The sequence below is a fragment of the Bos indicus genome, chromosome 29 (assembly GCF_029378745.1).
Source record: "Bos indicus isolate NIAB-ARS_2022 breed Sahiwal x Tharparkar chromosome 29, NIAB-ARS_B.indTharparkar_mat_pri_1.0, whole genome shotgun sequence".
In the NCBI taxonomy this organism is placed as follows: Eukaryota; Metazoa; Chordata; class Mammalia; order Artiodactyla; family Bovidae; genus Bos; species Bos indicus.
The window spans coordinates 25,414,070-25,426,903 of NC_091788.1; the positions used below are offsets into that span (position 1 = coordinate 25,414,070).

Consider the following 12,834-nt stretch of genomic DNA (forward strand, 5'->3'; position numbering starts at 1 on the left):
AAGAGACAGGAGAGCTTGCTTCTCTCTGCTCTCTGCCATGTGAGGACACAGAAAGAACACAACCTGTTCTTTCCGGAAAGCAGGAGGTGGGCTCTCACCAACCCAACGGGGTTGACACCCTGATCCTGGATTTCCCAGCCTCCAGAGCTGTGAGCAATAAACCTGTGTTGAATCACCAAGTCTACAGTGATGCGCCATAACAGCATGAGCAGACTAAGACACACAGCTATGAGAGGCAGTGATGACGGCAGGTCTCCCAGTACCAAGTCTGCCTAACAGGCTGACTTGTTCTACAGAAAAGCAGCTGCCCTGTGGCTTCTCCCCACAGCCAGGTGGATCCTGAGTTGGGCCTCCCCACGTGTAAGCTTGTTAGAAAAGTTAACTATTAGAAAAGGCACTCAGCCAGAGCCTAAGAGAGTCGGGGGCGGCAAGCAGACCTTCTGTAGCCATGGGTTACACGAATACGGAGAGAAGCACAGTCTGGGCATCCCTTTAGCTTGAAGTCAGATTCAATGAAAAGAAATACTAGCTGAGAATAATGAGGATGAGATTCTATTTCTGTCAGGATGCTACAAGGACATCATGAGGCAAAAGGCCAGGAGGAATGGTTGAAATGTAAGATTTTAAAAACCAGCATCAACAACCCCTGGTGTGCTCTGCTAAGTCGCGTACCAGAATTCATGGAGGAGGAGGTGGAGGGGAGAGCTGCCCCGAAGTGGTTACACTGAGGTCTGGGGTAAGATTACCTGGGCTCAAGTCCTGCTTTTTCTGCTTTATGTGTGACTTTGATCACTTACCGAACTTCCTACATTTTCGTTTCCTCATCTGTAAAACGGGGATAATAACATGACCTACCGCAAGAAGACTGACTTGAAGATTAAGATAACGCATCCATACTGGGCCTAATACACATTCAATAAATGTTAGCTGTTGATACCTTTAACACACAGTAGGTACAAGGATATAACTGGCGTTTCCCGTATCCTGGCACGGGTCCTCACAGGATGCGGTAGACGCCAAGCTGAGTCAAGAGAATTAATCAGTGAGCAGGCCTAGTTTTTATTTTCAGGAAACTGAGGTGATCCATCCATGTACACAAGAACATCCAGAAATAAAAATGAGACATAGTTGCCTTGTTGCTTCGTCTCCTCTGAACAATTAGATTCATGCTTCAGGTCTTAAACACTCAGGAGAAAACCAACCCCACGTTAGCCATTTTACGACAGCACCAATAACAAAAAGCATCACACACATAAAACAAGATGCAGGTGAGGTGGGATCAGGGCCAGGATAGAGCAGGGAGTCAAACTCATCATAAAGTTACTATAGAAAGCCATCTAAAAACTCACCTCTCTAAATCAGAATGGACTTTGATGTCCAAGCAATCAAAGACAAAAAGACTCAATGAGATGCAGAAACATTAAGTACAACTAAATCTCACACACACACACACACACACCCCTTCAGCCCCAGGCCACTCTCAAGTCTCTAACACTCAGCACTTGGTCATCAGCCAAAGCATGTTTGGTTTTCCCAAACCGCAAACATGTCAGGGAGCGGAGGACCAAAAGGAAGTGCAGCCAGGACAAAGGGGATGAGGGGCCGGGTTGAAACCATGCTTTGCAGGACGTGGACAAGGTCTAACCTAGAGATCTTTTTCTGACCCAGAGTGAAGCGGATGATTTTGCTTTGTGATGAGTCCTTGGAAGATGCACTGCATGACAGGAAAGAAAAAAGTGGAAGAGATGCGTGAGAGGAGAGAAGATGCGTTAGACAAATTATCAACAGGAGTCCCGAGACACAGCAAAAAAGCCTCCGGGTTTCCCTCTGCCCGATTTTTCTACAACATGCAGCCTTCTTCTTAGGTCTAATTTGATAAAATTCCAATGTAAGGAAATTGCTGTTCAAGATTATCTAAGAACTTTTGTGGTTTTCTTTTTCTTAACTCCAAATCTCTTTTCTGCCATCAGTCACTACACAGTCTTCTACAATGAGACCCTAAAGCCAGGGGTCTCTGACAAGTAAATTTTGTACCTTTCTAAAGTATTCAGATGTTTCTACTCCACATGCTTATTCTACTGGAGTGCTCTTTGGAGGAATGTCCTGAATATCCCACTAAGCTGACCCTAAATAAGGGTGGTATGTGTGCTCAGTCATGTCTGACTCTTTGTGACCCCATGGACTGTAGCCCACCAACCCCCTGTCCATGATTTTCCAGGCAAGAATAGTGGAGTGGGTTGCCATTTCCTTCTCCAGGGAAGCTTCCTGACCCAGGGATCAAACCCACATCTCTTGTGTCTTTGCATTGGCAGGCAGATTCTTTACCAGCTGAACCACCCGCAAAGCCCAAATAAGGGTGGAGATGTTTTCAAGTTTTGCTGGTCTTGGGAATGTTTGCTCTCCATGGTATCAGCAATGACCATTTCAAATCTTCTGAACTTGCTATGTTCTGGGCTTTGAACCATAAACTTATGAATATAAAGAATCATGGATGGACTTAATAAATGGCTCAACTTATTTACTGCCTTATGAAAGAGAGAAATATTTATCTTTCTTGTGTCCATACCACCTATAACATGTTCATAACAGGATCTGAGGTGAGAAATACAATGTTGGTGTCACAAAACCTAGGATGTGAAGGAAGACAGAAGAGAATGAATTTTTAAAAAAGCAATTCTTTTTGTATTTTTTTTCTAAAAAGCTAAATATTGATACGATGTACAGGAGACACAGATAGAGAGGAACTTCACGAGGTAAAAGATGGATTGACTTCTCAGCCATCATGTAAATTAATGAGAAAAGCTGATGAGAAGAAAAGTGAGTCTCCATTTAGTTACCATGGAGGAACTACTTTCTCCTTCATGCCAGTATCTCAATTTTCCTTGCTCAGCTTCCACAACTCTTTTTTTTTTTTTTTTAATTAATAAACATTATGGAAAAGTTGTCAAGTTTTAGTATTTGCTCTCTTGAGAGGGATGATGTTTAGGCATGTTTGTGCCTGGTGGAGCTCTAAGGAAGGATCAACACAAACCTGGTATTTGGGGGTTGTATCAACATTTGACATTAATGATCAAGGGTCTGAACCATTACCCTTGGGATCTGGGCTATCAGAATTCGGGGATAGAAATACAATGGAACTAAGCCAGAGAAGTGACTTTATTGTTTTTAAATTTACAGCCAGTGCATGAGTATGGAGTATCACATCTCTAGACTTTGAGAACAAGATTATCCTCCGGAAGGAAAACTAGAAAGCATCAGTATGTCACGGATAAAACCAGTCATCTGCTAAGGTAACCCAATACGGGCCAAATAAAGGGTGAAGGAGGCCAAGTAAAGGGTGAAGGAGGACACAGAACGATTCCAGGGCCCGACTTGTCTCATCACCACATTGCAGGGTCGGGGGGGACGATGGCAGGAACCACTCTGAAAAAAATGGACATTAAAACCTGGCTTAAGTGAGTGTGGCTGTTCTTTAGGCAAAGCATCTATTTTTCGCTCTTGCAGTTTTTTGACCATACCACACGGCATGCGGGATCCTTTTTCCCTGGCTAGGGATGGAACCCGTGCGCCCTGCAGTGGAGTGGAAGTCTCAACTATTGCATGGCCAGGGAAGTCCCCCTAGGTACAACATTTATGAACAAGAGGATGCTTTTTCTTACTGGGAGATGGGTATCCTGACTGAGACATCTGGTTCTTTTGAGAGGACAAAAGCTTACTGTGGCGAAGGATGCCTCGGGCTATCAAAGCTCAATGACACAAGCCCAGTGTTTTTCAACACGTGTTCCTTGGAACCATATGCAATGAGACCCTCTTATAAGAAGAGTTCCATGGCTCAGTTTGAGAATGCTTTCTACATCTTCTTCTGAAGATTCCCAGGGTACACATGTCCTTCCCCCTACTCCCCCCAGGTTCCTTATCTCAGTAAATGCCACCATTTGCCTAACCACTCAAGCCGGAAATCAAGGACTTATCTGTGATTCCTCCCTCCCTCACTCCAGTCAATCTACCTGTAGTCCTGTTGGCTCATCCTCTAAAATAGCCTGAACTGGTCTACCTCCATACTTGCTCTTCCACCTTGATCTAAGCCGCTGTCACCGAGAGCAGGGATTCCCCCGCCTCTGAGAGCTAATGCCTGACGATCCGAGGTGGAGCTGATGTAACAGTAATAGAGATAAAGTGCACGACAAATGCAGTGTGCTTCAATCATCCTGAAACCACCACCACCCTGCCCTGGTCCATGGAAAAATTGTCGTCCACGAAACTGGTCCCTGGTGCCAAGAAGGTTGGAGACCGCTGACCTAGAAGATCACAAAGCCTCTTAAGCTGGGGTCATTCCTTCTATTCTTGACCCTTCCACAGTCTTATTCTCTAGAGAGAAACAAAAGTGATTTAAAAAAAAAAAACAACCTGTAAATTAAGTCTCCTTCCTGGTTAAGACTGTCCACTGGCTTAGTTACCTTTAGAATGAAATACCAACTCTTCAGCCTGTATAGCTGTCACTATGACCTTGCTTCAGGGCTATGGGACTACACAGCTCCAGGGGTGACTGGTCACACTGTCTTTCATGTCAATGGTGGCAGCTCTCTTTGCTTATAAGGCTGCCTTTCACTTCACACTCCCCTTCGCCCACGGAGCTCCAGCTACACTAGCCTTCTCTCGGCTCCTCCAACCTGCCCAGCTTACTCCTACCACAGGGCCTTTGCACCAGCTGCTCCCCCTCTCCCTGATCTATGCCACACCTGCATGGCTAGCCCCCATCACTCCTATTTCTACTTTGGTGTCAGCTCCTCAGAGAAATCTATCAACCCAACTTAAATTATGAACCCAATCCCTCTGAATCCCATTATCTTATTGTACTACCACTTCTGATATTTCTCTTCCCACTTTTGCCTGCCTCCTCCAGTAGGATGTAGGGAACAGGCACCAATTTCCCCCCCATAGAACCCTTCCCCTGCAAGTTGCTCTCCAGGGAATATGCACTCTGCAGCATGCAGTGTGGGATATGATGCCCAGATCATGTGATCATCCTGACCCCACTAGGGATCACAGAATGGCTTCATCCAGGGGGCCCTTCAGGGCAGAGGTGTGGAGGCTGGCTGCCTGGCTGTCCAGGGCTCATTGCTAGTCCAGGCATCCCTACTGGCCCACAAATTTTCACAATGAAATTGGATATAATTAGATAATTAATTAGGGGTTCTGATTTACATCACATCTGTCACTGCTGGTTTTAACACAATCACAATTGGGAAGCAGCACTTCTCCTGGGGAAATACAGCTGTGACCATTAACCATCTCGAGGGCAGCTGCTTTGTTTCAACCACTTTGTGCTTCGCCCAACTACAAATGGCTACCAAGGGTATGACGGTGTGTGAGAAAACCTATGATTATTAGTGCTGGTACTGGAAGGAAAAAGCCATCAATCTGTAGCACATAGTCAATGAAATCAACCAGTCAATTTGAGTGGTGGCATTTAGGCTTGATAGCTAAAGTGTTATAGCTTAAAAAAAAAAGCTTTCTCCAAAACTTTGCTATGAGTCAAAAACTTTCTAGTTCCTAATCCCCTCCTCTATATTTTCCCCCTCATTAAATGTTTTATGAGGTGATTTTTTGCGGTGTTGTTTAGGAATGCAGCTATTAGCATGTGAACCCAGTAGACGGTAACTGTTCTGTCGTCCTGCTGGTATACCATTGTTGCAAGATGCTCTGGAAACACCAACAAAAACTCGGTCCTGATCCAAACAGCAGAGGGCCATAGCAGACACTGCTCCTCCGTCTCCAAGGTCAACAAAACCCAGGCATACTGACTGGGAACGGCTCCCCCTCAGGAGATACTGGCCCACTCAGAGGAGTGGGCAGCCTCTCGTCCTGCTAAAAAACACTTGCTATCTTTCTTCTGGGTTCTCGGGATTTCTCTTCTGGCAAAACAGAGGTATCTGCTGGAGAACTTCTGCCTCCACTAAGCGAAACTGCTTTGTATGTATAACACTGAACACCCAGCCTGTAGGCTGACACGCAGAAGAAGTTTGAAGTCTATTTTAGGGGCTGTTTATTGCCTATGAGCATGTGTGTGTTAACAGGCTAGAGTTTAAGGCAGGAGCGCCTGGCGACTCTGATCTCTTAATAGCCCCCATCTCCACCAGGCACATCCATTTCAAGGTCATGCTGATTCCCCACAAACTACTGGTAGTTCTCAGACCTACAGAAGCGCAAATGCGAACCACATGGGGCGCAGGCTAGAAGGGGGTCAGTGTGAAGAAGACCCTGAGAAAAGCCGAATTATCAGTTGATGAGGAGCACCCACCTGGACTGCATCTCGGCTTGTGCTTTTGACGGCTGATGTGGCGCTGGTTGGTGAGGCTGGCACGGGGCTTGGGGGGTGGCTGGCACCTGCTGCTGAGGAGGGCCAGCCTGGCACTGGGAGGGGGCCCCTGCCACCTGGGACCCGGGGGGTGGCAGTGGCGAGGGGAGGTGCGGCTTCTGGGGCGGCGGTGGCTGCTGCTGCTGCTGCTGCTTGTACCGGGAGAGGCTGAAAAAGAGGCCTAGGATGGCCTTGAGATTTCCATTCCTGATCTCTGCAAGACAATAGGGAGATTCTGGTTAGAGGAGGAAGCCCTTCTGGGGAGCCCTGTCTCGCACCCTTTTAGGAGGCAGTATCAGCCCCCGCATGAGTTTTAATTCCTCTAGGATAGGACAGATTTCCTGAACACTTAATTGGTATCACAGTCAATTAAAATCTGGCCAGAGAAATTAGCTGATTTCTCCCCACTGGGATTAGAGTGGGTACCTGAGGCAAGTTGCAACTGGGATGTCTGGCGAGCGCGAGAAGGAAGTTCTCAGTAAGGACACAACCGAAAAAGACAGAGTCCCGAGCAAGACTGTGCTTGTCCAGAACGCAGAGGAAGGGCTCGAGGGATGGAGGCACCAGGGGAAACTCACTGGTGTCTACACAGCACCCCCAAATCCCAGTTCCATGCTTCAAGCCACCCGGAGCGTGCCAAGTAGCTGCCGGCCCACTCCAAAATCCTCACCTAACCTTGCTCAATCATCCTGCCCTCAGATACATGGCTGTCTCCTGTCCATCAAATAAACAACTTGAGTTTGGGGTGGGTATGGGGATAAGCCATAGGGCTTGCTTCCGCAAAGAACTCACATTAAAAACATTTTTTCCCCCTACATTAAAAAAAAAAAAAATGTGTGTGTAGAGTGGGGCTAAGAAAATTTTTCATTCCAGATGGAATTTTTCAGATTTTAAAATGTATTTGCCTCAAGGCGTGCATAAAGAGCTTCAGAGAAGGAATGAAATAGTTATTTCCAGGCAGGAGCTATGGATGTAATGGTATATCTCCTTGGGCAATCCCTCCTTTTCTACAGTTCTTTTAACACCAGATGCTGATGGCCAGGGTCTAAAGTGACCCTGAGGGTAAAACAATATGGCCACCCAGCATGTGGGACAGAGAAGGGGGAACCTGGGGGCTCCCTCTGCTTCATTTCCACCCTTCAGTTCAGTTCAGTCACTCAGTCATGTCTGACTTTTTGCAACCCCATGGACTGCAGCACTCCAGGCTTCCCTGTCCATCACCAACTCCCAGAGCTTGTCCATCAAGTCAGTGATGCCATCCAACCATCTCGTCCTGTTGTTCCCTTCTCCTCCTGCCCTCAATCTTTCCCAGCATCAGGGTATTTTCCAATGAATCAGTTCTTTTATCATGTGGCCAAAGTATTGGAGTTTCAGCTCCAGCATCAGTCCTTCCAGTGAATATTCAGGACTGATTTCCTTTAGGATTGACTGGTTTGATCTCTTTGCAGTCCAAGGGACTCTCAAGAGTCTTCTCCAACAACACCATAGTTCAAAAGCATCAATTCTTCAGCATTCAGCTTTCTTTATGGTCCAACTCTCACATCCATACATGACCACTGGAAAAACCATACGGACCTCTGTCAGCAAATTAATGTGTCTGCTTTTCTCTACTTCCACCCTTAGGCTGAATGTTTCTGAATTGGGAAGGGAGTTAAAGGGAATGGGGTTGGAGGAAGGGAAGCCCCCACCCCCGGTGTGGGTAACACACATCTTCAGGTTACCCAAGGCTTGGCAAGAGGATGCTGATAAAGGAACGAGAGTTTCCTCCAATGGCCAGCTGAAGGGCAGAAGGCATGAATGGGGTTCTTTGAGAAGCAAGGCTTATCCCCTGTTAGCCTGCCAGTGCCCTGGGTGTGATTTGCTGACTAGGTCAGGCTGAATTACTTCCTGTTGGAGAGCTCCTCTTTCCAGGCTCTTGAAGAAAGTGATAATACAGACTACTAGAATCCAGCTTTCACTCTTTGGGAGCTAGCTTGTGCTGACTGTGGGAGAAAACCATCAGGAGCCCGGCTTTTGGAAAAGCAAGGCTTGAATTTCAGTCTGCTTCTACCACGTTCTAGCTTGAGCAAGTCACTGAATCTCTCTGGGCCTCACCTGACAACACTCACAGCTTGCCCTGCTGCCAAGGTGCTTTTGCAGATCAAATCTGAGCAGACAGGGGAAGGCACACTGGTAAACGTCTTTCACCAGTCCTGGTTCCTATAGGACAACCACAGCTCCAGAATCCTGTGGGAGCTTCCATAGAGCTCCAGCTACACGCCTTAAAAATAATGGCTTCTGCAGAGAATGGACGTGTGGACACAGTGGGGTAAGGAGAGGATGGGATGAACTGAGAAAGTAGCATTGACTTATAATACACTACCGTGTGTTAACAGACAGCTAGTGGGAGGCTGCTGCATAACACAGGAGCTCAGCTCCGAGCTCTGTGATGACCTAGACGGGTGGGACAAGGGCTGGGGTGGAACGGAGGCTCAAGAGGGAGGGGATATATGTATACTTTTAGCCGATTCACATTGTTGTACACCAGAAACTAACACAGCATTGCAAAGCAATTATCCTCCAATTAAAAATTTAAAAAATAATAAAAAGGCTGACTTCTAATCAGCATTAAAAAAATTATGGTTATTTTTTTTTTTACTATGTGACATCTTATCATATGGCATTTTTGAGAGTGAGAGGAAGACACTCTTAATTACATTAGGACAACAGGTATAAGCCAGGGCTCACATGGACAAGTCAAGATGCTTATAAACCACTGTGTGCGATGCAGGGAGCACAGAAAGTTCACCAACTGTGGGAAAATCCCCCCCTCTCCCATTTCTTTGGGTAAGCTCAGCTTTAACCATTCACCCCTGCTTCCTTCTCCATCCTAAGGAAACCAAAGCAGAACACATCCACGGCCTGCTCTGCCGCTGCGTCTAAATGTTTTGACAAGGACACCAATGTCACAGGACGTGAGGTCTGGATGGGATGATTCAGTCTATAGACTGAGGTTTTGCAAGATGCAACCTCTGAGTCTCCATGTTCTTCTTGAAAATGGGCATTTTCCTCGTGGGAAGGTGGAGGGTAAGGTGATGTCCCCCTGGTTAACTCAGCTGGACAATGACAGGGGGCAGGGCCAGAATCAAGGGCTGGCAGGCAGGGCAGGACCTGTTAAGGAACTTGGGAAAACAATTTCCTCTAAAAATAGAATTCCCTGGATGATGAAAATAGAGCTATAATCATGCTAGATGAAATCTATGTAAGATTTCAGTGTCTTTTATAGAGCTATTACTAATTAGCATATACCAATGAAGCTTTTCACATACATGATCTCATTCAGTCACCCAATATGGTATAACTTGGCTTGCTTACATCCCCATCACATGTCATGAATTTAAAAGCACCCAGATAGTGGATAGTGTTTTACTTATTGTTAGCTCACAGGCACAGAAATATTCTTTATTCTCCTTCTATAATAGAAGTATTCTTTTATTATGGAATGTGTCAAACATTCCATAATACATTTTTTTAAAAACCACGCAAGAAAAACAAAGGCAGGAGGAACTAACAATTCCACAGCAAAGCCAGAGGATCAGGAGTTGCTCCTGCAAAAGGTAGGTGTGTCCATGCCAGCTCCCTCACAATCCACCTGCCCAGCCCAGGGCAGATGAATGGACCCGGCTTTGTCATAGTCTCTCCCTGTGACGTTCAGTCATTTATTGCTCAGAACTGTTCTACTCTTCCCGAAAACCTCTTTTTATTTGTGAAAGGGCCCAGTGCTCTCATGAATACACTGTTTCTTAGGAGGAAGCATTTTTACTATATGGATCACTGATTGTTAGAGCCACAAAGACCGCGGTTTGCATTTCTCAAGTCCATCATTTGAAGACTTCAAAGTTTTTCCAAGAGTTAACCTCTCTGAGCCTCATTTTCTTCTTTAAATGTGTGCCACACCTTCCCCATAGGGATGCTATGGAGATTAACAGGATTAAATGAGAAAATAAAAGCCTGTCTCTGTACTTCCTTGTTTGGTTCAGAAAAGAAGGTTGTTGTACCTGCTGCCTTTGGAGGGTACAGGGCTCTTCACCTACAAGAAGCCTAAGGAGCTGTCCCTCCTTCCTACACATCCCCTCCAGATAGTCATAGGCCTCAAGAAGAAAGCCAACCATGATCATCTCATTTTAGAGAAAACTCAGTAAGCATCTCTTTTTAAAAAAGAAATCAGCTCTATTGAGGTATAATTTACAACCACAAAATCAAGTGTATAATGATCTTTAGTAAATTTAGTAAATTCTAGTTTTAGATTCTCCAGCACCCTGAAAAGTGCTCATCTGTAATCAAGTCCCAAACCCATCCCCTCAGGCAAATTCTAATCTTGTTTTCATTGATTGGCCTATTCTGGGCCAATTTCCTGTAAGTGGAATCATGTGACCTGTAGTCTTTTGCATCTGGCTTCTTCCATGGAAGAATTCAGGAGACCTGGGTTCAATCCCTGGGTCAGGAAGATCCCCTGAAAAGGGAATGGCAACCCACTCCAGTACTCTTGCCTGGAGAATTCCATGGACAGAGGAGCCTGGCGGGCTACAGTCCATAGGGTCAAAAAGAGTTGGCCATGACTAAGCAACTACACTTTCGTTCTTCCATGGAGCATGTTTTTAAGGTTCACCTGCGCATATTGCTAGGCGTTGTCCTGTTATATGGATAGACCACGTTATCCATTTCAGAACACAGACTCAAGCAGAGTGAATGCTCTGTTTGGAGTTAAGAGACACACAGTTCATGCCATGGGTGGTCTTTAACAGTATCCAAAATAGTTAGAATTGTGTTCTTTTCTTATTTCCAAATGGCATTTGTCTGTGTGCCACAAGGCCTGGTAAGCTGGCTACACAGGCTCTCTAGAAACAAAATCCACCAGCCCACAAAAATGTTCCCCCATGACACTCCCTACTGCTACTGCTACTGCTAAGTCACTTCAGTCATGTCCGACTCTGTGTGACCCCACAGAGAGCAGCCACCAGGCTCCCCTGTCCCTGGGATTCTCCAGACAAGAACACTGGAGTGGGTTGCCATTTCCTTCTCCAATGCATGAAAGTGAAAAGTGAAAGTGAGGTCGCTCAGTCCTGTCCGACTCTTAGCGACCCCATGGACTGCAGCCTACCAGGCTCCTCCGTCCATGGGATTTTCCAGGCAAGAGTACTAGAGTGGGGTGCCATTGCCTTCTCCGAGACACTCCCTAAGGCTTTGGAAAAACAGCATCATTTTATTTCTGATCAACTATCCTCACTCTCTTGATCTTTAGAAAGAAAGAAAAAAAAAAAAAGTAGACCTAGAGAGAGATGGGCTTCCCTGGTGGCTTAGATGGTAAAGAATCTGCCTGCAATGTGGGAGACCTGGGCTTGAATCCTGGGTCAAGACGATCCCCTGGAGAAGGGAAAGGCAACCCACTCCAGTATTCTTGCCTAGAAAGAGAGAGAGAGAGAGATGGCTTGTCTAAGGAGACATGAGCTAGCGGGGCATTGGAACCAGGACGAAAGCCCTGCTCTGGTTTCTCTCCTATGGCCACCTGCCCATAAACTGAAGAATAAACTGTACAGACCATAGGCCAATTCCCACTAAAATTCAGTATTGCCTTGACTCAATCGCCTTGGGTTCTGACTGATCTCTACTCCCACTCACCGCTCCTAATCTGCATAGATGCTGTAGGGCATGTTGGGCATGATGGGAGAATAACAGAGTTATTTTCTTTCAACATTATTTAAAAGAGACCTCAAGTCTGATTTACTTAGGCACCAGCATTGGAATAATTGAATACAAAGAAAGCTGCTTTGTAGGGAAGGGATTGGGAGCCAGAGGGAAGGCTGCCTAGACTGTAGACTCAGAATTCCTATTCAATCCCCTTAAGCCATGGTGTAAGGTCACCCAGCTGATTTGGGGCTGTGGATCCTATCTGTGCCGTCTTGTAACCCCACTGGGGAAGACCTTCTGTTCATCAAGCCCATCAGTGCCCACAGGGGAAGTGGATGAGGCGGTGGGAGTAGAGCCCACAGCGCCCCCTGCTGGCAAGGGACAGAAACGGTCCCGCTAACTGCAGAACTCCAGAGACCCCGAAGGAGGACAATGGAGACAATCCGCCTGCTGCTTTTACCCTAAGGGTCCAAAAAGACCTCCGGATTCCTGGCTCCAAATGAGAGGAGGAGAGCTCGGCATCAGGTCTCTGGCTATCAGGGCCACAAACCCAGGTTTGAACTAATCAAGTCAGCAACCTGGGATTTGCGCTGCTTAGAGAAGATTCCTTTCAGGGGGGATCTTCCCTTCCCTTCAGGGGATCTTCTTGACCTAGGGATCGACTTCATGCCAAACCCCTATACTCCTTGTCAGAGGCATCTGGAAGCATCATCCTGCCTGCAACCTGCAAGACTGATAGAAAGCAAGTCCTCTGTGCCCATCACATTACTATGCCCTAACATCTATCTAAATTCCCCTTCACCTTCCCT

General features: G+C 46.3%; 1 protein-coding gene across 4 annotated transcripts in view; it reads right to left on the reverse strand.

Moving 5' to 3' along the window:
• NAV2 (neuron navigator 2) overlaps nt 1-12,834 on the reverse strand; it is a 423,984-nt gene that overhangs the window by 234,323 nt on the left and 176,827 nt on the right. For 3 of the 4 annotated variants that reach the window (XM_070783121.1, XM_070783120.1, XM_070783123.1), the window contains exons 5-6: nt 6,302-6,572; nt 1,646-1,714 (exon numbers count right to left, since the gene is read on the reverse strand). In XM_070783121.1, coding sequence (XP_070639222.1) covers nt 1,646-1,714; nt 6,302-6,572 — 340 coding nt within the window. The remainder of the gene's footprint in view (nt 1-1,645; nt 1,715-6,301; nt 6,573-12,834) is intronic. The other variant, XM_070783122.1, reaches the window with a different exon arrangement.